This window comes from Choloepus didactylus, chromosome 6 (assembly GCF_015220235.1).
Source record: "Choloepus didactylus isolate mChoDid1 chromosome 6, mChoDid1.pri, whole genome shotgun sequence".
Lineage (NCBI taxonomy): Eukaryota > Metazoa > Chordata > Mammalia > Pilosa > Megalonychidae > Choloepus > Choloepus didactylus.
In genome coordinates, this window is record NC_051312.1 from 13,441,465 (window position 1) to 13,462,924 (window position 21,460).

At 52.2% G+C, this 21,460-nt stretch overlaps 2 protein-coding genes across 2 annotated transcripts; one reads left to right on the forward strand and one right to left on the reverse strand.

Moving 5' to 3' along the window:
* The first annotated feature begins 2,029 nt into the window (after nt 1–2,029).
* FTH1 (ferritin heavy chain 1) lies at nt 2,030–4,719 on the forward strand. The gene is made up of 4 exons (XM_037839162.1): nt 2,030–2,312; nt 3,739–3,885; nt 4,177–4,302; nt 4,398–4,719. The coding sequence occupies exons 1-4, from the start codon at nt 2,199–2,201 to the stop codon at nt 4,560–4,562; spliced, it is 552 nt and encodes a 183-aa protein (XP_037695090.1). The 5' UTR covers nt 2,030–2,198; the 3' UTR covers nt 4,563–4,719.
* Nucleotides 4,720–4,779: 60 nt separating this feature from the next.
* Nucleotides 4,780–13,508, reverse strand: BEST1 (bestrophin 1). Its single transcript, XM_037839164.1, is given in 9 exon segments — nt 4,780–6,223; nt 6,225–6,860; nt 8,442–8,593; nt 10,369–10,528; nt 10,835–10,905; nt 11,262–11,416; nt 11,858–12,091; nt 12,524–12,618; nt 13,357–13,508. Coding segments are annotated over 9 exon segments (1,809 nt in total). The 3' UTR covers nt 4,780–6,069.
* Nucleotides 13,509–21,460: the final 7,952 nt, after the last annotated feature.

Sequence of the window (21,460 nt, forward strand, 5' to 3'; positions counted from 1 at the left end):
TGATATGATCACCTGTTCCTGGGCCACACTGCTTATAACATTTTATAGTGCTTTTTTGTTATCGGGGAGGGCAAATCTACCCTCAAAGCTTTCTTTTCCCAAGTGTTTATCAGCTACTCTACCCACTTATTCTAAGAAATGAACTTTAGAATCATTTTGTCCAGTCCCAGGAAGTTTTATGGAAATTGCTCTGGATTTATAAATTTATCTGGGGGTAACGGACATCTTTACAAAATGGAGTCTTCCCATCCGGAACATGGTGTCTCTCCATTTCAGCGAGTTTTCTTTTCTTTCTAGCAGTAATTGTTCACAGTTTTCTTCATACATTCCCTGTTCACTTTATTCCAAGGTATTTTAAGCTTTTGTTGCCAATGTAAATGAATTTTTTTTTCCTTTCATTGCATTTTCTATGTGGTGGTTCCTGTGTCTCCATGTTGTCTCCAGGATAGTTTAACCCCTTTTTATGGCACACAATGTGTCCTGACCTTGCCCCTGGATCACCCTTGCATGATTCTCCAACATGAACTTTACTCTCCAGGCCAACACACTTTCTTAAGTTTCCCTTGAACAAGCAATGCATCTCCACACCTTCATACCTTCGCATACGCTGTTTCTTCTACTTCGAATTCTACCCCCCCACCCCCACCCTGCTTCACCTTCCTTTTAAATAACTTCTCCAAACTCAAGTATCACTTTCTTAGCAGAAGCCTGCATCGCCTATCCCTGATTGGGTAAGAAACCCCTCATCTGTATCTCACAGCAGCCTTTGGCTGACCCCACTAAAAATGTTTCCTGAAACTAGTCTATATTCATTTTGAAATGAATACAGTAAAGACCTAAGAAAGAGAAATCTCCATAACTCCATCAGCAAACTTGTTTTAATATTTTAATGGAGTTCCTTTTTTTTTTTTTTAAAGCTTGCAAGCCCAGCTTCCAGTTGCAAATTTGTATCTTGAAAAGGATCTGGCTACGTCTCCACACACATAGAAGGAACTGGCTGAGAACAGCGGACCTCAAAAGCAGCAGGCGAGGGGGTAGGAGCCAGGAGCCAGGAATTCACGCCCACTCTGCTTCACAACTGCGAGCCACACACGTGGCCCTGCCCCTTCAGGGTCCCCTGAACCTGTCACCCCACCATTCAGCCGTATCAGCTTCTCTCCAAGGAAAAGCCTTGCAGGGCCTCCTCGGCCGTGCCCCTGTGAATGGGAAGGCTGAGAGGCCAGTCCAAGTCGCTGTAAGTCGCTTCTCCTTTCTTTTTAAAGCTGAGCTCTATTTCTGAGTTTTAAGCGCCACCAGCGATTTTCTCAGGTCAGGCGGCTTACCCCCAGGACTGTCACGGAAGGCCGTCTCAGTCTCTAGGGAAACAACGAACAACGCCCATCCCAGCCTTTCTTATTAAACTGCACAAGGAGCCATATTTGCTTTCAACAAAAGGCGGACAGGATAGCCTGGAGGAGCAAGGGCGAGCGCGGATCTGAAACCGGCGGTGGGCCCCACTCCTCCGCAATCTTGCTCCTTCCTAGTCTTTGGGGAAGAGCAAGTGAGCCGTTTCCCAACCCAGCCTCTGACTCACTCGGCCAACGAAGGCCCCCGTTTCCACCTTCCATTATCCCATCTTGCGTAACCAGGCAAATGCCTCGAGATGTGAGGTAACTGCTTCTACGCTGCCCTGATTTTTTAACAGCCTGCCCTTGCCCAAGAGCCTCGGGGTGCCCGTTTGGGACCTGAGAATCGCCCCAACCACTCGGGGACCGTTTCCCGCTGGTTCTGCGGCCCCGGGGGCCACTGGAGTCAGGGCTCCGTGGTGGACGTTTCACCCCTCCAAGCCCACCATGAGGGCCGAGGGGGAAAGCTGGGTGCCTCCCCCCACGACCCCCGCTCCCACAGGGGCCGCCCCTCCCCCGAAACAGCGGGGCGGGACGGGGCGCGCGCGCCCACCGGAAGGGGCGGGTCCCATAACGGCGGCAGGGCGGTGCTGATTGGCCGGGGCGGGCCTGACGCCGGCTCCCGCTATAAGAAGCCGGCGGAGCGGCCGTTAGCGCCAGACGTCTTCGCGGAGAGTCGTCGGGGTTTCCTGCTTCAACAGTGCTTGAACGGAACCCGGCGCTCGCCCTCCGTCGGCCCGCCACTCCGAGCAGCCCTCCGCCACCGTTCCAGCGCCGCGCAGCCGCCGCCGCCTCCTCTCCTCAGCCGCCACCATGACGACCACGGGCCCATCGCAGGTGCGCCAGAACTACAACCAGGACTCAGAGGCCGCCATCAACCGCCAGATCAACCTGGAGCTCTACGCCTCTTACGTCTACCTGTCGATGGTGAGGGCGGGGAGCGGGCGCCGGGCGCGGTCTCCCCGGGGTCCGCGGGCTGCGGGGCGGGGCGGGGGAGTGGCCACCAGGCGGGCTTTCCCGCCTTCGTGCGCCCTCCGGGAAAATGGAAGCTGCTCCAAATCTCCCCAGACTTCTATTGCGCAGAAATTCTGATTCTGGACATTTCGTCCCTTCCGGGTCACCCTCGGAGGGCTCCCTCCTGGGCCAGCGCCGCCACTGCGCACTTCTTTTTAAGGAGAGCCAGATGTCCTGGTATTCCGGGGTTGCAAGACTTGCAGCCTGTACGATCAAGCCTACAGTTCAGAAGGTGGATTTGGGGGCTCCCGTCCCTTCCTCTGCCCAAAAGTCACGTGTGTGGGCCTTCCATTTCTCTGGCTAATGGGGGCGAAGAGCCCCAGCTCCCATCCCCCAGGGTATGGCGGGGCCTGCTGGGTAATGGTATCGAATAGCAACCTTGGGGGCTGGTGCGAAGTGGCTTATCTCCCGTGGGCGGACCCCTCCGGAGCAGCCATCTCCAGCCCTCTGCTGTGCTTATCTGTAAGTCCCACTTCAATGGAAGCGTATCTCTGGAAATCTCCCCTTCTGCCCTCACCCGCCCTTGCACCCGGAGACTTTGTCCTTTGGATGTCTTGACTGTACAGTTAGGGAGTTAAACAGTTAACTAGGCAAGAAATTTGCCATGCAGTAAGTTGTCATGCTGGGTGGACTTGTTTTCCAAAATCCTTGTTTTAGGCCCCGTGGTGGGAGTCTTGACCGCAACTGCCTTATAGTTGGAAATTGTTCCGGGTTGCAAATTATTCCAATCATTTGGAATTGGAAACAGGCCTGGATTTCTGTGACACCTGAGTACAGCAAGGGTCTAAAACTGAAAAATTAACTTTTGCTTTGTACAGTAATATGGTAACATCATTTGCCCACAACCAGCACCTTTCCTAGTGGGTTAATTTTAGAAATCTGGGAATCTGCTGTACAGCTGACAAGGTTATGACCGCTTTAAAATTCATGTTTTAATATGGGGAATTGGGAAGGGAGGGTAAGGAAGGTACTGATATTGCAGGGTAAAGACCCCAATACCATCTCTTCTGACAATCACAGTCAAATTTGGTATTGGCATTAATAAATTATTTTCTGCACTAATAGAGTTTTTAAGATCCTCTGTGCTGAAGGCAGATTCCCAGGATATTCTGAAGGTTCCCTGAAGTAGTAAACTTAACTGAGTTTCAGTTTTGTGTTTTAGGGTAACAGCTAATTACTGTTAGGTACGATTCAGGAACACAATTGACCCCAGTCTCTTTAGGAACTATCTCCCCTTGATGTGCTTTGGAAAGGAAGGCGTGGCTACCAGACTTGACTACTTAGTCTGTTCAAGCCACCTTCCTTTGGGAATCCCTATATGTATATGTTATACTTTCAGTCCTACTACTTTGACCGTGATGATGTGGCTTTGAAGAACTTTGCCAAATATTTTCTTCACCAATCTCATGAGGAGAGGGAACATGCGGAGAAACTTATGAAGCTGCAAAACCAACGCGGTGGCCGAATCTTCCTTCAGGATATCATGGTGAACAAATGGTCTTGGGGGCATCTTGTGGGCTTCGTAATTAGCTAGCAGTACTCAGGTGTCAGCAGTTGCTTGTAGATAAGCACTAAATGAGGATACGTTCAAGTTTGCCCTTTTTGTGCCTGTCTTAGGTCTACCATCTAAGCTGAAGTAGGCAAACAGTTACGGGCAAGGATTTTAAATTGGAAACTGTTGCCAAAGTGTGGTTTAGATGCTAGGTGCTTGCTGTTTGGTTGAGTGGGCTAATTGCTGGACGTGGCAGATGTGTTGACCTAACCACATCTCATTCAGAAACCAGAACGAGACGACTGGGAGAGTGGGCTGAATGCAATGGAGTGTGCATTACTCTTGGAAAAAAAGGTGAATCAGTCACTACTGGACCTGCACAAACTGGCCACTGACAAAAACGACCCCCACGTGAGTGTTGGGAACTAGGGGGTAAATGGAGGAATCGGTTGCCTTGGGGACTAGAAAGGCTTACCAATAACTTTCTTCCCCATTCTGTTTTCTAGTTGTGTGACTTCCTTGAGACCCATTACCTGAATGAGCAGGTAAAGTCCATCAAAGAATTGGGTGACTACGTAACCAACTTGCGCAAGATGGGGGCCCCGGATTCTGGCTTGGCAGAGTATCTCTTTGACAAGCACACTCTGGGAAACAGTGATGATGAGAGCTAAGCCTTACACTGTCTTCCCCAGAGCCACAGGGTGACTTCCATGGTCACCATGGCAGTTGCATGCATGTTGGGTTTACCTTTACCTTTTCTATAAGTTGTACCAACATCCAAGTTCTTTCACTTGTACCATTCCTTCAAATAAAGTGATTTGGTACCCAGCTGTTGTCTTGGAGCTCTTGGAATTGGCTAGAAATCTCTAGGCCATCTTGGCAGTTCTTTAGGCACCACAATTTAGTTTTAGTCATATTAATCAAAATGAAACTCCTGTAAGGATTTACATTTATTAAATTTCTTAGTTTGGGAAAGATCTGAGGTGTAGGTTTGTTGAATTTAGACAGGACCAAGTATTCCTGATAATTTCTGAATTAGGTTTTGGAATTACTTGTTTCCAGTGGTTCATTCTAGCTCACAGTTTGTATAGAAAGCATTTGAAACTTAAGTAGTTCTGGGACTACCACTTTTTTTCTGTTTTCTTATTATCCATTAAGCTATTCATGTTATGCTCTCGTAGGAACATTGTTCAATGTGGACAGCTGAACAGCTTGACCGGATCAGTTGTCCTCCTGGTGTACACACAAGTAAGGACCATATAGGTGAAGATCCTCTTTGGGAAACAGGGATGTGCTTCATTTCTATTAGAGAAATGGAGAAAGATAACATGAGTGTGGAGTGTACCTTCATTTCAATACTATAGTGCTGCAGAAGCTAGTCTCAGCAAAGTTTGAAATATTTTAAGTATTAAAAGTAGTGAACAGGGTCAATAAGTTGCAGAGCAAAAGATGTCCATTCTAATAGTTACATTAACATCCTTTCCTAAACAAACCACAGATGACTTGTACTAATTCCCCCACTCATCCCAGAGGCAAGGCAAGATTGTTGCCTTTTTAAGTTTTCAATCACAGTAGCTATGTATTCTGACCACAAAAGCAAGTGCTTGTGAAAGTCTAGAAATAGGAAGTTAAACTTCCTCACACCATGCTTGGGGGTGGGGTAGGGTGTCCCTAATTGGGTGTAAGTTTACAGAGTGTCCAGGAAATAGTCTGGGATAAAGGGAAGCATCTGTTTTGTGACAGCTTTGGGCTGCCCCCACGGTGGTCTGGAGAGGACATTTGAGGTACCCCAGATGGTGAGGGGGATGATAACCCAGGGGGCCTTGGAAGCCCTTAGATCACTATCTGCGAGTTTCTGGGAATGTGGCTGTTCCTGCCATTTCTTGCAGTGCTTCAGTCTCCTGTGAAGGTTTATGGGGAGGTGTTTATTTGTCTCCCAGTTAAGCACAAGCAGTGGGTGGAGTTCTTGGGTTGCAGCCTGGAACCCTCGGTTGTACCCCAGAATTTTGTCAACCACCCCTTCTCCGAAGTGAGCTGGGCCCAGTGAGAACAACTGCCCATCTGAGCCTAACTACCAGCTTCCTTTCGTTTGGTCCCGGGGTAGTCTTCCTGATGATATGTTCTCAGGTGAGGTGGACAAAAGTCCCCAAGGCTTCCCTAGAACCCCTGCAGAAGGGATCAGGTGTGGACCTGAGCTAATGCTGGGCCTTGGACCAGCATGCTCTGGCATTGAAAGGGGCGGGGAGCACCCACAGGGGAAGTGCAGTGACCCTTGTTTGGATGAGAGACAGACCTGTTTTCCAAGGCTCCATGAGGATCTCCATGATCTCTGAGTAGTGTGCATGTTTGCCGATTGTTCCAAATTTGATGGATGTCCATCGTCCCCCTCTGGCACTTCCATCAGCTTAAACTCGACAGTTTTCCTCTTCATGGGATGTACTTCTGGGTGCTCCTTTGAGTCCTCACCCTTCTTTGGGAGCAGTTCAGTAGTACTCGTAGCCCCAGGAGTCACAGGGTCTGGGCTTTGGTCCTTGATGGTGACATCAATGTCTGTAAGGCTGGAAGGACTTGACACTGACTCTGCAGATGGGAAGATGATGGGGTTGTGCTTGAGGGGTGTCTGTGGGGAACTGTGGTAGCCTGACTTCTCGTACAGTGGAGTGGACTCAAAGACGCCCACCCCCTTCAGCTTCCAGGCTTTGCTGTCTTCCTGGTCCCCAAGGTGCTGCCTGGCATCCTGGAAGGACAGAGACCCTCTGTGGTCCCTGGGCTGGCCTGGATAATAGTCCAGCTTGTGAGAAAAGCTTTCCTTCTTGGGAGCTAGTAGTTTGGTCTTCGAGTTTGTCTTGGTGGCGTGGTCATGGGATGGCCACCCTAGGAAGCGGCCAAGGATGCCAGTGGAAACACCTTCGACCTCCTCCTCATTCTTGGCCCGATTTGGCTGAAACTCCATCTCTTCTTTCTGCATGCTGGAGAGAAGGAAAGACTCAGCTGACCTCACTTCTCCCTCACCCCTCTGGCCTCACAATGCCCCAAAACTCCTTTCCTCTCTTCCTCTGATCTATCCTGTACTTCCCTTTAATCCCTCAAGGCACACACAGCTCACCTCACTGCCCTGGGGCTCCCTCCTGCTCACAGTAACATCCAAACCCCCTAGCCTGACCTTGAAGGACCTCCTCTTTGTCACCCACTTCTTCCATTTAATACCCCTCACTCCCGGCAAACTGAACCACTGGCCCTCAGGTATGGTGGCTGGGATGAGATCCAAGAGCACCTCTGGGCAAGGACAGGGATGTGTGGTCCCTATGACGGAGCATGACCCACAAAGAAGGAAGTTTGGCTTCCTGAGAACCCATGGCCTTTCCTCTGTGAGAGAAATCCCACCTACCCAGTGTGCCTGCCCTTGCCCATGCCCAAATTCTCCCCGTCTCCCAAGGCCCAGCTGGAGGCCACCTCCCAGGCAGCAAAGATAACCTCTGTTCTGTGTCCTGTCCCTTTCCCAGGCATTCGGTACTTTGGGGCCTTGGCTTTGAGCTCCCTTGCTAAACTGTGGGCTCCTTGGAGGGAAAGTCTATGCATTATTATTCTCAAGTAACACCCCACCCCCACCCCCTCACTCCACTGCCCTATAGAGCTTGAAGATGGCCTTCAGAAGTGTTTCTGGCCTAAGCAACCTGTCCTTCATTTGTCCAAACCATCCTCACCCCAAGTAGGGCTCTTTGTAGAGGATATTTGTTTCTTACAAGAGCAAGGACAACAGTGCTTGATACTATGGAATAAATCTTGATGGGTGGATCCTGACCCCTGCCAAACACTCTCCAAAGCCCTCCCTAGTCTGTCATCCTGGGAGAGAGGGCCGGGGTGGCCTTTCAAGCCAGCACAGTCCAGCTGCAGCTCAAGGGGGATTCTCATGGACCCAGGGAAGCGTGCAGAGGTGGGTTTGGCTGCGGTGGGTGAGCCGAGGCCCCTTACTCTGTAGGACAGTCTGCTCAGGAGGTACCTGGGATGCTCCAGCCTCCTGCTGGGACATGCTTGCTGCCTTCCTGCACCCCAGGAACATCCCAGGGACACTGCCCCCACCCCCATCAGAACACTCTGACTTATGAGAACCAGAGGCAGGAGCTGGCCCTAAAATCCCAACTGCATCACTGATCACTGACTCTTTGAGCAAGTCTCTTCCCTCTCTGGTCGTCAGTTTCCAGCTCAGGGCAAGGGAGGCTTATACTCAAGTTCCCTAAGAGCCCTTCCAGCTGATGAGCCCCTAAGCAGTATAGGAAAGGGTTAAGAGGACAGAGGTGGAAACAAACCTAGCTGTTCACATTCACACATGCCCTTGCTGGCTATATGACAATTCACTTAACCTCACTGATCCTGCACTTCATCATCTGAAACCTGAGATGACAAACCAGTATTACTGGGAAGAAGAAGATAGAGAGCTTAGCACAGTGCCCACCACTTATTAGGCACTTAGTGCTATTCTAAGTTCTTAGGCAGGGCCCTACATTTGAGGGGTCTTCCACCTGCCCTGGTGGTTCCCTGGCACTGCCCACCTGATGTTGAAGGTGGAGCCGAAGAAGGAGGGTCGGCGGGACTGGGCAGAAGCAGCTGTGTAGGGGGTTTGTGGTTCTGGCTCATTCCAGTACAAGTCCCGCCCCAGTGGGGGTAGGTTCTGGTGCATCTCATCCACAGCCAACAGCGATACCTGGTCACCAGGACAGAAGGAGAAGTTCCATAGAACGCTCAGCCCAGGTGGGACCATAAACTTGCCTGATGACTTGGAAAGGTCACTCCCCTCTCTCTGGACCCGTTTTCCTGTCTGTGAAATGGAGAGACTGAGGCCTACCTGCAGCCTCAAAGCTAGAGTAAGGGTCATGAGTGACGGTTGGCTGGAGTGGGCATTTGCTGGGAGGACTCCCTGCAGAACTGTGGGGTCCCCCTTGCTGGGTCCGGTTTGAAGAGGGAGAGCCTCCCTCATGCCCTCCATACCTGCAAACACCTGTCGATAATCCAGTTGGTCTCAAAGTCATCATCGTCCTCTCCAAAAGGGTTGATGAGCTGCTCTGCCACCTTGGCATTGGGTGAGGCTTAGGAAATCCTTAGGCAGGACTCCTCGAAGCCCTGCTTCCCACCCTCAAACCTTGGCTCCTACCATTTCCGTGCCCTCATGACATCCTGCTGACTTCTGTCATCAAAGGCACAGTGTAAGGGCTCCAGCCACCCACAGATGTGGGCACCCACATGCATACACTCCCCTCCCCTCTAGACACCGAGCCCCTGTGACTCTCCTAAACCAGCGCTGCCCTGAGTGTGTCCTTCAGGTGAGTCACCTCACTGTGTCTCTCCCAGAGCTGTATAATGCTATTCATTCCTTCATTTACTCATTCATGTCTTCAAACATTTGTTTATTCATTATTTTCCAATACAACAGAGATACGTGTTGAGGTCTGTGCTGAATTAAAGGGTGGTCCAGGCAGGCAGATTCCTGGGCACCAATTTTTCAAACACCCTGACAAATCCCTACAGAGGTGATGAGATGTGCTAAGGATTCAGGGGGCACCTGACAGGGCATTGGGGCACCACTGGAGAATTCACACAGATAATTGGTATGAGCTGGTTTGAGCCACAGAAACCAAAAATAACAGGGGGTGGGTGATCAGAGGAGCAGCAGTGTGTGTGTGTGTGTGTGTGTGTGTGTGTGTGTGTGTGTGTGTGTGTGTGTGTGTGTGTGTGTGTGTGTAACATGGACAGGAGAGAGAGACAGATCCACCACCAGCAGCAGCAAAAAAATAAAGGAAGGCAGGCAGGATGGGTGGGAGCTGGTTGGAAGGACAGATAAAGGGGTGGAGAGAAAACCGTATTATTCAGAACTCTTGTTAGGAAGAACACTGGATGTGGATGGAAGGGACATTTTGGGAAGCAACTTGGAGTGGAGATGGGACCTGAGTAAGGATCTTACGTCTTGAGTAAGGAAAAGTGGTGTCAACCTGCCTTCTAAAGAAGTAGGAGTTAGTTAACCTCAGGACTTCTGTTTTGAGCAGAGGGGACAAATGTGGGGCCAGGGCCAAATTCCCAGGGATGGTGAGATGATGCTCTGCCAGCAGGGTCTGCCACTGCCTCTCGGATTGCACACGTTCCCCTCATTCCAGACAAGCATTTGAAGAACATTCTCTGGAAGGGATGTCAAATGCTTAGACTGACTGAGCTTTCCCACTGTGTCTTGGGTCTGCTAAGTTCTCACCCTCGGAGGAAGCATTGGAATCAGACATAGGCCTCAAGCAGGTTCTCCCCTCTTTGGGTATCAGTTTCTCCATATGGGAAAACCTGGGGGAATGCACAGACCGGAGACTTTTAAGACCCTTCCAGTGGGTTGTGGTCAGGGGCAGGGCTCAGCATCCTGCTTCCCTCACTGCCATCCTCTGGGTTGGGCCTGACCCCTCTGGCTGTGCCCACAGCCCGGCCATGCCCCGAGAGACTCACCTTCAGCCAGCCTGCATAGAAGAAGAACTGCAGGAAGGTGAAGACAGGCACATAGAGGTCCAGCTCATGGCCGGGGTAGCCCTTGGCTGGGTCCAGAAACTGCCGCCCAATCAGGCAGGCCAGGAAGAAGCTGTATACTGCCACCATCACGACCTGGCAGGAAGAAGAGGAAGAGGCAGAAATGGGCTGGGTGGGGACCCTTTGGGATCAGGAAGCTTCCTCGGCTGGGAGTCAGGGGCTTTGCTCTAACTCCTCCCTCAGGTGACTTTGGGTCTCCATCATCCCCTTCTGTAAAACAAGGATGAACACACTGTTTCCACTGTGTTGGACCAGGCAGATGCCTGGGCCCCTCAAACTTGGCACTAGACAGCTCCTTCCAAGTCCAGACCTGACCCCCTCTTACTCACCTCTAAGTGAGCCCTCGTGGCCTCAGTTTCCCAAAGGGGCAGCTTCACTGGCCTAGACCTATACCAACGGGATACTGATCCAGGCATAGGCATATAGCTGTCCACACTGTGAAGGCAGGATGTTCCTCTCCTGGGGGGCAGGAGGGGGGGTTGAGGGTATGGCCACCACCTGCTCTCCCGGGGTTATCCCAGCTCTGCCCCAGTCACTGGGGGTCTGGTGCTCTGGTCCAGCCCTGACTGTGTGGTCATGGGCAGCTCCCTCAACCTCTCTGTGCTTCAGCCTCCTCATCTGACTAAGAGGAAACAGGAGCTCATGGGCTCGCTGAGGGAGGGGATGGAAGGAAGCTTCAGGCTGGGACTCCTGTTGGCAAAGGTCCTGCAACCCGGGAAGAGCCTCAGGGGCTCGAGTCTTTGCAAGAAAGCTCCTTCCACCTGGGCTCCGGCCCGGCCCACCCAGCAGCCGCCCCAGCTGAGATGCAGACTCACGATCATCAGGGTCTGCAGCAGGGCGGAATCTCGGATTCGACCTTCAAGCCAGGCCTTCACTGACAGGTTGGCGAACCACACCCAGGGCACCCAGAACATGTTGTGTGGCGTGTTGATGTTTTCTAAGTACTTGTGTTCCTCGGGGGTCATAAAGCCTGTGGGGCCAGAGTAGAGAAGGCAGTGGGTGGGGGAACCCGTCACCCAGTGGTGGCCAGGCGGATTCCAGCCAGGTCTGTAGGGTGCGCCTTTGCCGTCCTCTTTTCTTTCAAGAAATAGTCACTGATATGGGAGAGGTCTGTCTGTCTTATTAACCAGGATCAGGTCAGGCAAAGGCGAGGGTCACAGATGTCCAGGCTGGAAAACGGAGATTAGGAAGGTGAAGGGCCGGGGGTGGGGACGGGGAGGGGAAGTAGAGCCTTGCCCTTCGCCAGTTTCCCAGGCCCCGGCCCCGGCCCCTCTCCGCGCAGCTGAATTCGGCCCCGGGTCCCACCCAATCCTTGGTGCCGCCGGGCCTCGGGCTCCACCCATCGGCCCCGCCCCTGCGCCCCGCCCTTCCCGGCCTCTGGCCCCGCCCCGCCCCGCCTGACCCCGCCCACCTGCTCGCACCGGGTGTTGGGTGCTGGGAAAGCGCTTGTAGACGGCGGCGCTGACGCTGCGCAGGATGGGCACGTTGCCCAGGTTGGCGTAGCGAGTGAGCGTGCGCCGCAGCATCCGGCCTTCCTCGTCCTTGCCCTCGGCGAAGCACGACACCAGGTTCATGAGGCGGTCGGGCCACGGCAGGTTCTCGTACTGGTTCCACCAGCGCGTCACGACCAGCGTCACGTAGAAGCCTGGGCGGGGAGGGGAGGGGTGGGGGCCGAGGGGCCGGGCTGCGGCCGGAGCCCAGCGCCGGCGACACCTCGGCCTCTCCATCCTAGTGATGGGGAGCGGGCCAGCCCCATCCCTGCGGGGGTGAGGCCGTCAAAGCCTCACCGGGGGAGACCCCCTGTCTATCCCAGAGCTCCCCCAGACCCTCTCCCCTCCTGCGCCGGGGATCAGGGACTATAACGTCAGCGCTTCCCTCCGAAGGGCTTGAGTGCTAATAGCAGGAGGTGCTTCCTAATGTCTGACTTAAGTGCTTCTGGCTGCCGTTTCCCCATTTCCCTGAATTACAGAAAGGCATAGACAAGCCACTGGCCTTCACCCCCGCACTCCCCCCAGTCTGCCCAGGGACTTTCTGGAACTTGTTGAGACCATGGGGACCCCGGGAAAGGGGAGCTCACCCAGCACGAAGGAAATGGGGATGAGCTGTATGTAGCTGTCACAATACAAAGTCAGCTTTTCAAACAGCAGCTGCTGCTCTTTGGTGAGGGCCTGCCTGGGGGTGGGAGGTGGGGGTGAGTGGACACTGAGGAGACCACTGAGGCTGTTCCGGGGTCCAGCCAGGCCCAGCGTAGGAATGGGGCTGCCTCTATGTCACCCCACAACCTCTCTGTCCCTTTTACTGGCTCAGCCCCAGGGTTCCTCCCCACACAGCCCTGAGCTCCACCAGGGCCTCTACCTGGGGGCTGGAGGAGGCCGCCTCAGTGGTTTCCTAAGGAGAATCTTTATACTGACCACTGGGGGAGTTTGTCATCTTCCCCCAGGGGAAGGGAGTTCCCTGCAGAAACTGTCCATTCCAGGCACCAGGGACCATTATGAAGGATCCACGGGACAGTTATATAAAAGCAAGTTGAAACTAAGGGTGTTTGGTCTTTAAAAAATGGATGGTCTGGCCTGTGCGCCTGCCCAGGGCTACCTCGGGGATTTGGGCACGCAGGCCTGCTGAGTGGGACCCGGCCAGGCCAGGCCTGGGTTCCAGGGCCCCTCCCTGGGTTGGACGAAGGGGTGCCTGGGCGTCTGAGACCCTGTAGCCTGGGTTGAGCCGCCCTCCACAGTCCCACTCCCCTTCTCTCCTCCCTAGCCCTCTCCCCCCAACCCCCAACCCTAGTCCCCACCAGGAGCCCCCTTAGCCTGAAGTTCACTGGTGCCTCGGCTCTCTGGCTGACTGGGAGGTCCCCTCTAGGAGCTCCGAGCCACACTGCACCCCTCCCAGGCCCAGGCCCTGCCACCTCACCTGTAGATGAAGCGGATGAGGTAGTAGCTGAGCAGGAATAAGACAAACTCGCCGTAGAACAGCTTGTAGATGCTGCCTTTCCAGCACAGCAGCAGACGGGAGAAGGCGCCTAAGTGGGCATTAGCCACTTTGTTTGCATAGGTGACAGTCATGGCTAGGCACTGGGCTGCCAGCAGGTGTGCTTGGGCCCTGGTGGGCAGATAGAGAGGGTTGCTGGCCTTGTTCAGAGCCAGTCTAGGACTCATGCGTGCAGCTCTACCCAGGACCCTTCCCTGCTCTGGGCCTCAACTTCCCTGCCTGGACGCTGGGAGGGAGATGAAGGGGTCTCAAAGGACTTCCCAGCTCTGACCGCCCTTAGAGGGTGAGAACCCAGGGAAATGAGCCCAGAGGGCACCCACAGCCTTTGCAGGGAGGACACAGACAGGCCTGTGTGTTGGCATGTGCCCTTAAGTACGTACGACGACGAAGACGGTGACCGCAACAGCGTCCGCACACTGAGCTCGGGTCCTCTGAGCCGGGCTGTGCCTTGAGCCCAGCTTGTTCATTAGCTCCCCAAACTCCCTCAACCACCCCAGAGCGAGAAGGAAGTTAAGGAGCGGGTTAGACTAGTCCACTGCCATGTCCTCAGTGCCCAGAATGGAGGCCGGCTGGCAGAGATGCTCAAAAAGTTTCCTGAATGGTGGCCCCAGGGTCTTTGCACCCTCCTGCCTGGGTCATGCTCTTCCCCGAGATAACTGCTTGGCTCACTCTCATTTCAGGTCACCTGCTCGGAAAGGATGTCCCCAACCTGGAAATAGCGCCCCACTGCCACCGGCACTCTTTGTTCCTTTACCTTGCTTGATTTTTTTCCTACATTGCACTTATTGTTACTTGAAATTATGTTATACAGGATGTCTGCTTGTTTGCCACCTGTCCCCTCAGCATGGAGGCTCATACTGTGTTCTCATAGGGGGTACTCTGTAAATAGTTATTGAAACAATGATTGACGCCCCCAGTCTCCCCCCAGTGGCTGTTTGTCTGTGCCTGGTACACACCAAGCTCATTCCCACCTCAGGGCCTTTGCACAGACATATAGGGGGCTCACACACCTGCACACGTGCTGCCAATGTGTAAACAGCACACACATTTGAAGGCCCGCCTGGGGCAACCCCTCCTCACAGGTGGGATTCCCGACCAGCCAGGAGATCCCACAAAAGGTCTGGCCACTGGGCTCTCTAGGGTCCTGTGCCCAGTGCCCCTGCCCGCACTTAGAGTGCTGGCACTCCCCAAGGGTGTGCTCCGTGGTCACCTGCCTCCCTAAGTTTCCTTCTTGGGGTTGGAGATCAGGCCTGGAATTTAGGACAACCCCCTTTCTGCCTTGGGCCCTGTCAATCCTGCCATTTCCTCTAGGCCTGAAAATCTGGAATTTCAGGGGTTTGTTCCACCTGTGTCCTGAGTCCTGAGGCCATGCAGGGAGGGTTTGAGGGGAAAGGAGCTAGGGCCCCGGGCCTTGACTCCTGCACCAGGAGCTACTGAGGGAGAAGGAGCCTCTGCTTAGGGCTCATGAGGCTTTAGCTGCAACCCAGGCTTGGGAATGAACCCTGGGCTGTAGTCAAAAGTCCTGAGTTCTAGTCCTGGCTCTGCCACCTGTGTGTGGTGACCCTGGTTGGGCCTCTGCCTCTTGCTAAGCCTCAGGGTCCCCATCTGAAAAGGGTAGTGTTGCTTTGGAATTTCATCATCTCAGTAAAAGTGACAGAATTCAGCATATCCTGGTGAGGATCTCTGATTGGCTGCTGGTGACATCATTGGATGTTCTGGGCTGGGACTGGAGCTGCCTCTGTGTGTGTGTGTGTGTGTGTGTGTGTGTGTGTGTGTGCTGGGACTGGAGCTGCCTCTGTGTGTGTGTGTGTGTGTGTGTGTGTGTGTGTGTGTGTGTGTGTGTGTGTTGGGCTCAGGGTTTGTGCTGCTGGCTCCCAGCCAGATGGTGCAAAATGGGAATCTGCCCAAAACCCCAAGGGCGACTGGTTAAAATCTCAGCAGCTGGTTCAATAAATTTTAATACATGCATCCATAGCAAGGAGTCTCCTAGGGCACTGGAAATGAGGACATGCGCATCTTGTATTTTTAAGTGAAAAGAGTAGGGTTCAAAACAGCAATGATTCTTGGTCTTTAGTGGGCATGAGAATCGCTGGAATGCTTTTTAAACATGCAACTTCTCAGGAAGTCTGATTCTGTGGCTTGGGGGATGCTGCATTTGTAACAAGCACTGAAGGGCATTCCAGTGTGAATGACCAATGGACCCCACTTCAGAAGCCCTGATTTAAAATATGATCCTGAGTCTGAAAATAAATCCAACACCCCTCCACCTCCCATACTCCTAAGTAGTAACAATACTGAGATTGCAGGTGATTTTTGTACACACCGCTTTTGCCTTTATAATTCTCTGCCTGGAAAAAAAAAATATTTCATAATGACTTTTGGTCCTTTTCTAATCACATCAAGCAATAAAGCTGTTGCAATTACGAGGGGGTCTCTGTGGAGATCAGAGACAGCCTTGAAGGAGCATCTGCTGCAGCTCTGCGACTTGTGCTATGTGGCCGTCTTTCGCATCATTCTCCTTGACCCAGACAGGGAAAGAAAGAGGTTTGCTTGAGCCTCGTCTTGCCTGTGAAATGGAACCATGACACCTACCTCGGGGGCTGGGTGGGTGGCTGGGTGAGAATGACGGATGGGAAATGGGTTGGTCGGCTCTCCAAATCAGTGGTTCTCATACCTGGTTGCCCTGTTAACTCTACCTGGGAGTGTCCAGACAGCACTGGTGCCCGAGTCCCACCCCTACAGGTTCTGATTCATTTGGTCTGGGTGGGGCCTGGGCATTGGTATTTTTCTCAAGTTCCCCACATGATACTAATGCACAGCCTGGGTTGAGAAGCACTGATGTAAGGGATTATTTCCCTTTGTTTCATTCGTTCTTCCCCCACCAAGACACATATCGACACTCAGGAGAGAGCTTTCCACTTAGTGGATGATGAATACATGTTTGTTTTAGATTTAAAAGGAAACATGCTTGGCACCATGCTTGCCAGGTGGTGCGCACTCTGTTAGTTGGGGGAATGAATGAGGCCCTGTGTTTGGGGGGACGGGGTCCTGCCCTCCCTGTGGTGGCCACTGGAGGGCTCTCTTGACCAGCTGACTCTGGCCAGGGAAGCCTGGTTCCGGGAACTGGCGCTGGAAGGCTGCTGCACCCACAGATCCATGAGAGGGAGCTGGGAGATACTGGAGTTCCCCTTCCCACCCACCAAAATGAGGTTCGACTTCAGCAACCCTGACAATATCCCCAAAGTCCCTGCAGGACCAGCTGACAGTGCTGCCCCAGTCCCCCCTTTGCCTCCTAGGATATCCCCAGAGACCCACCATGTGCAGCTGCTCCTGGCTGCCCCCCCACCCCCAAAGGGCTGAAACAGGCACATCCCCGGCACAAGTCATGGGCTCTCCCTCTGGGTCTCGGCAAGAAAATGTCCTCAGCCAGAGGCATGGTGGCACGGCTCCAGCACCCGTAGGACCAACGCAATCCCTGACTGACTCAGCCAGGCCAGGACACAGAGTCCCAGAACCAACCCTGCAAGGACAGGGGCCAACCCAATCTAAAAAGCCCTCGTCTGCTTTCTGTTCCAAAAAAGAAACCCGACGGACTGCTTCGGAAGCCAGGCCCTGGGCTTGAAATGAACCTAATCTGGTTTCTGCCTCCAAGAATTCACAGTCAAATAAAAACAGGAGAGACGCTTAAGTAACACTACCCAGAAGGGCAAGGCCCAAGGCCTTTCGAGTGCACAGGGGTCAGGGAAACCTTGGCAGAGAAGGAGCGTTTGAGCTGAGTCTCAAGGCATGAGTGGGAGCTCACCGGGGCCGAGAAGGATGGGAGGGTGTCACACAGAGGCAGCTGTCCCACGAAGAGTCGCAGAGGCCTGATGGGAGGGACGGTCCAGTATAGCATGAATGATCCCCATTTTACAGAAGGGCTGAGGCCCAGGGCCTCCCTGCCCAAGGTCATGCAGCTTATGAATGGCTAGGTTGGGACTGGAACCCTGTTCTGTCTCCCACCATCTCTCTGGTGTAGGGCAATTTCTGATGGGTAGAGACTTGCCTGTTAGGGGTTTGGTCTCTGTCGGGATTGTGGGGAACTCCAAGGGATGGAGGGTGCACAGAAAAGACTCCAGCTGCAGCAGAGCCTGTGCTCTCGAGCCCTCCTGCAGAGAGCCATCCCCGGGGCAGGCAGAGCAGAGCGGGGCAGTTGGGTGGGGGTTCCAGAGGCAGAATGACACGGCCTTCTCATCTGGGGTCACCGTGGCAACAAGAGCATCACAGAGGGCCTTCCAGGCCCTGGCTCAGCCTGCAGGAAAAAGGGGCACCAGCTTGGCCGGGAGCAGTGGGCAGGGGGCCTGGGGTAGGCCAGCCAGGCCTTGATGCTGCCTCCAGGCTCCATGTAGGGCACCCACCAGCCCACACCCCTCCCTTGGGCCAATCACCGGAGAAAATAGACAGGGCAAAAGCCAAGAGAGAAAAGGAGGGGGCTTGGCACAGCTGGACAGCCAGTCCAGGGCGCAGAAGCAAGACAGACAAGCCATCTGCCCTGGGGCGTGTAGACTCAACATTCAAGGAAGTGAACATGTAGGCTCTGGTCCCTGCAGAAAGACATCAGGGACCAGGGGAGGCAGGGAGAGGCTGGGGCACACTTGGGTCCAGCATCACCAAGCCCAGTCCTGCCAACAACCACAGAACAGCATGGAATGAGCCAGAGTCTGCCCAGCCGGAGACACGAAGCCAGAGGAATCACTGCAGCCTTGGGAGAGAGCACTGGAATCCCCGAAACACCCCATGTGCCATGGACCCTGCCCAGCTGAGGCCAGCCAGGTGAGGTGCAGACCCCATCCAGCACCTCCACCCCCATCCCCAGTTTAGAGCTGGGGTTAATGGGTTGGTGGGGGGGGGGGGACATCAGGAGTCAGACTTCTCCTAGAGCACTGCAGAGGCATGTAAAGATCTGAATCTGTTACCAGTTCTCAATGAGTCAGTAGCCTCAAGTTTCCTCATCTGTCAAATGGGCGTTATAATGCTCCAGTTATAATGAGAGGATGTTAATGGTCTTCTCATCCAGCTGCTCATTTTACAAAGAAACCACATCCCGCAGGGAAAGAAAATGACTTGCCTAAAGTCCTAAGAACTAGGGTCGGAGCTGGGTGGTCAACTAGACGTGTTGGTGAATCACACCTGTCCCCAGCTCCAGGATTTTCCTGCGGTTCAGTTCTGCAAGTAGGCACTAAATGCCTTCCGTGGTTCACCATGTACTGGGCGTTGTGGGGGTGAAACAAGAAGAAATTACGGTTCCTCTCATGTCTTCAGTACCTACTGAGTGCCAGGCAATGCACTGAGCATTGGCAGTGGAGAGGGCATTAAAACCCAGAGAATTTAAGAAATTTGCCCAGGCCTCAGTCCTAACCCAGCTCTGCCTAGCCCGAAAGTCTTTGCAGTAATGACTGTGCAAAACTGTGTCCTACACAATAATTGTAATAGTACCTAGATTGTAAGCTCTTACAGCAGTTAACTCTATCCCTTAATTGTAAGGCCTATCTCTAAACTTTGAGATGCTGATCCCCTAGCGTATGTTGTCACAAACATTGAGACTGGTGGTTTGATGTGCTGAGCCCTTGAGCATGGGACCTTGCCCTTATGAAGCTCATTACCACAAAGGAGAGTCTAAAGTTGTATGTAATGGTGCCTAAGAGTCTCCCCCTGAGTACCTCTTTGTTGCTCAGATGTGGCCCTCTCTCTCTCTAACTGAGCCATCTCGACAGGTGAACTCGCTGCCCTCCCCCCTACATGGGACCCAACTCCCAGGGGTGTAAATCTCCCTGGCAACGCAGAGTATGACTCCCAGGGATGAATGTAGACCCGGCATCGTGGGACTGAGAGTATCTTCTTGACCAAAAGGGGGGTGCAAAATGAGACAAAATGGTTTCAGTGGCTGAGAGATTCCAAATGGAGTCGAGAGGTCACTCTGGTGGACATTCTTATGCACTATATAGATAACACCTCTTAGGCTTTAATGTATTGGAATAGCTAGAAGTAAATACCTGACACTACCAAACTCCAACCCAGCAGCCTGGACTCCTGAAGACAATTATATAATAATGTAGATTACAAGGGGTGACAGTGTGATTTTGAAGACCTTGTGGATCACACCCCCTTTATCTAGTGTATGGATGAGTGGAGGAATGGGGATAAAAACTAAAGGACAAATGGGGTGGGATGGGGGGATGATTTGGGTGTTTTTTTTTTCACTTTTATTTTTTATTCTTGTTCTGGTTCTTTCTGATGTAAGGAAAATGTTCAGAGATAGATTGTGGTGATGAACGCATAACTATGTTATCATACTGTGGACAGTGGATTGCATATCATGGATGATTGTATGATGTGTGAATGTATTTCAATAAAACTGAATTTAAAAAAAAAAAAAAAAACTGTGTCCTAGCCCTTAGGAGGTGACTGCAGGGTTGGGGTGAGAAGGACGCCTGGCAGGGTTGCTGTGGGGGGTACCCCTGTACTGGATGGGCAGTTGTTCAGACCAGGTAGCCTGCTCTGAGACTCTGAGTTAATTTCCAGGAGGCTCTTCCTCAGGAGGTGACTAAGTGGGTGGGGAAGATCCTGCAAGAGCTGGCCCAAAGAGGCTAAGCTGTCAGGTGGACAGGACCACCAAGCCACTGCCTTCACCTGCCTCAGGTGCAGGTTGGCTGGGCTACCGGGGCTCCAACCCTTTTCCACCCCAGAAACACTCCCAGGCTAGGGATGCCAGATTTAGCAAGTAAAAATACAGGACAGCCAGTTAAAAATGATTTTCAGATAAACAATGAGTACATTTTTATTACTCTATACAATATAGCCTTCTGGGGGAGGGGCTCCAGAAGCAACAGCCTTTTCTCTGTTGGCTCCTCAGTCCCCAGCCTCTGGCTGCTGACTTCTAGAGCCTGGCTTCTCTGCTCTGGGTACAAGCTGCATCAACATCATTTGGAAACTTGTTAGAAATGCAGAATTTCAGGCCCCACCCCGGAACTACTGAATCAGAATCTGCATTTTAACAGGATCCCCGGGAAATTCAGGTACACATGAAAGTTTAAGAGGCATTGCTTTACACATGACAATAGAGATTGAAGTTTATTATGGTTTCCAGGCAAATGTACTACATGCTTATTGTAAGCAATTAGGAAACTAGGGAACAGTGAAAAACAAAATCACCAAAGGTGATCATTTTGATATATTTCCTTCCAGTCTTTATTTTTTATAATACTGAGGTAGAATTCACAAACCATAAAATTCACCTCTTGTAACCATTTTTAAGTATACCATTTAGTGGCTTTTTGTGCAATCAACCATCATCACTATCTAATTCTGGAATGTTTTCGTCGCTGCAAATGAAACCTGAGTACCCTCTTGCAGTTACTCTCCATTCTTCCCTGCCACCAGCCCCTGGCATTCACCTGGTACTTCTGTCTCTATGGAGTTGCCTGTTTGGGGCATTTCGTGTAAATGGAGTCAGACTATTTGTGTCCTTTGTGTCTAGCTTCTTTCACTTAGCCCAGTGTTTTCAAGGTTCCTCCAGGTGGTAGCAGATATCAGAACTTCCCTTTTTATGGCTGAACAATACTCCATTGCATGGATAGACCACATTTTGTTTATCTACTCATCTGTTGATGGACATCTGGGCTGTTTCCACCTATTGGCTAATGGGAATAATGCTGCTGTGAACATTTGTGTCCAAGTTTTTGTCTGAATATTTGTTTTGAGTTCGCTTTGGTCTACCTAGGATTGGAATTGCTCGTCATATGGTAATTCTGTGGTTATCTTTTCGAGGAACCACTAAATTGTTTCTCATTTTTCATTCCCATCAGCAATGTATAGGGGTTTGAATTTCTCTACATCCTCACCTACACTTTTGTTATTAGTAGTAGTAGTAATAGTCTGGCCATCCTAGTGGGTGGGTAGTGGTATCTTATGCTTTTGGTTTGCAGTACTCTCATGACAAGTGATGGGCATTTTTTCATGTGTTATTGGCTATTTGTATACTCTCATT